We start from the raw sequence: 2,038 nt of genomic DNA on the forward strand, positions 1-2,038 counted from the left end.
GCGCTCATGGCGCCAGGCCGGGGCCCCTGCTATGCCCCCCGCCAATTCCCTCAGCACCCTCGGGTAAAGAGCATCTCGAACTACTGATTGAAACATGTCCAGCCTCTCCAAAAGTTGCCTAACTAGGTCATCCCTGTCCCTAGGCAGGGCAGTGCCTCTGCAATTCTAGTGGGGGAGATGTCCCGGTCCCTGTTTAGGAATATGGAGGCAAAGAATTTGTTAAAGAGGTCAACTTTTTCATTTGCCACGATCACCAGATTGCCACGCCTATTCTGTAGGGGCCCCACGTTACCCGGTGCCTTCTCTTTCTTTCCTATGTATTTGAAAAAGGACTTTTTGTTATCCTTAATTCTGGTCACTAGCCCTAGCTCCATCTCTGCCTTGGCCTCCCTAACAGCCTCCCTGCAGTCCCGAGCAACGGAGGTGTATTTCTCCTTGGTGATAGCCCCTTGCTTCCACTGTTTGTATGCCTCCTTTTTTTGTCCTCAGGCTTCCCTAGATGCCTTTGCCAAGCCATGGAGGCTTCTCAGCACTCCTACCCCCCTTGGTGCACATTGGGACTGACTCCCTTTTTGCTCAGAGGATCATCTTCAATGTATTGTTGCTATCAGTTAGAAGGGTTAGCCCACTAGCTAGGGGGTGGCATCATACATCCCATGGGGTGGATCTGGATCCAGCCTGGGAGGGGGGGGAGGGAGGGGAGGGTGGAGCAGTGTTGGCCATGCCACAGCCAAGTGGCAGGAAGGTCTGGCATGCAGACCACTGCAGCTGGGTAGCAGGGAGAAGCAGCAGTGGGTGGGGTTGGGATCACTTGCCTGGGCCCTGGGACTGGGTTGATCCATCCCAGGGCTCCAAAACCCTGCCAGCAGCTGTTTTTACTCAAGCAGCAGAGATATCCCAGGCTTAAGCCATGCTGATGGTCTCTGGTGTTTGTCCAATATCTGGGCATCTAACACTTTATATGTGATCTTAGCTTCATTTTTCTCATGTATTTTTACTTGTTCCAAGAGTGTTTAGTTTTTTTTCAATATCATTTGAGGGTGTGTTTGTGGTGTTTTTATAAAGCCACTGTAAGTGTGACAAGCTGACTCTGCTTTTGTTTTGCACAGGATGGCAGTGCATTTACATTTGGAGATGACAGTGCTGGACAGCTGGGCCATCATTTTTCTGCTGTGAAAACTGGTCCACAAAAGGTTGAAGGGATAGATGGTCCTGTTTCCCACTTAGCATGTGGCAGGTGAGTATTGTAGCTTGTATCTTGTCAAACCAGTCATATTTTTGTTAGAGAAGGGGAGTATTGTTTTTTTGAAGGAAGAGAGATGTTGAACATTCTTAACCAGAAGTGACTGTATTGAAATAAAATACATCAAAGCAAAGCCAAGGTTGCACAGTGAAACCCACAGGGTCAGGAAATGCAAAAAGTGCTTTCCAGTTGTGTGAGAGTATGGGCACAGAAAAACACTCCAGCTAAGCTGGCCCTTAGGACAGAGGTACAGCCACTTGTACGTGCAGACTAGGTACTCATGAATTCTGCTTTCTGGGTGGGTTGGTTTGTTTGTTTGTTTGGGGTTTTTTTGTGTGTTTTTTGTGGATGATCTCCAGACAGCAGTTCCTAGAAAGTGCTCAGCCCAGAAATGTGCTATAGTATGATATAGAAGTAATGCAGTCCACTTACGATGTACAGAGCACTTCATTAATGGGTCCAAACTTGTCTTGCAAGCCAAGGGGAAGTCAAGTAAGTAAAGCAAATGAGATCTGATTAGGATGCAGTAGTATTTGTAATGACCAAGGTATAGGCCAGGCTTGTCCAACATACAGCCCATGCAGCCACCAAGCCCCTCTATCTGGCCCGCGGCGGCGGCAGTGTCGCCACTGCAGAGCATGGAGCCATGGTGGCGGCGCTGCGGAGCGCGAAGCTGCTGCTGCGGAGCCATGGTGGCGGCACCGCGGAGTGTGGCGCACAGAGTGGCAGCAGTGGCGCTGTGGAGTGCAGAGCCGTGGCGGCGGAGCGCAGAGCCACAGCAGCGGTGCCATGGCG

At 50.3% G+C, this 2,038-nt stretch overlaps 1 protein-coding gene across 1 annotated transcript in view; it reads left to right on the top strand.

Annotated features, from left to right (window-relative positions):
• The window catches only part of LOC102385648 (probable E3 ubiquitin-protein ligase HERC6), a 45,359-nt gene that overhangs the window by 15,834 nt on the left and 27,487 nt on the right, over positions 1 to 2,038 (top strand). Inside the window, 1 exon segment of the mRNA XM_025197285.1 lies at positions 1,110 to 1,237. Within this exon segment, the coding sequence (XP_025053070.1) occupies positions 1,110 to 1,237 (128 nt within the window).

This window comes from Alligator sinensis, unplaced genomic scaffold, assembly GCF_000455745.1.
Source record: "Alligator sinensis unplaced genomic scaffold, ASM45574v1 scaffold125_1, whole genome shotgun sequence".
In the NCBI taxonomy this organism is placed as follows: Eukaryota; Metazoa; Chordata; order Crocodylia; family Alligatoridae; genus Alligator; species Alligator sinensis.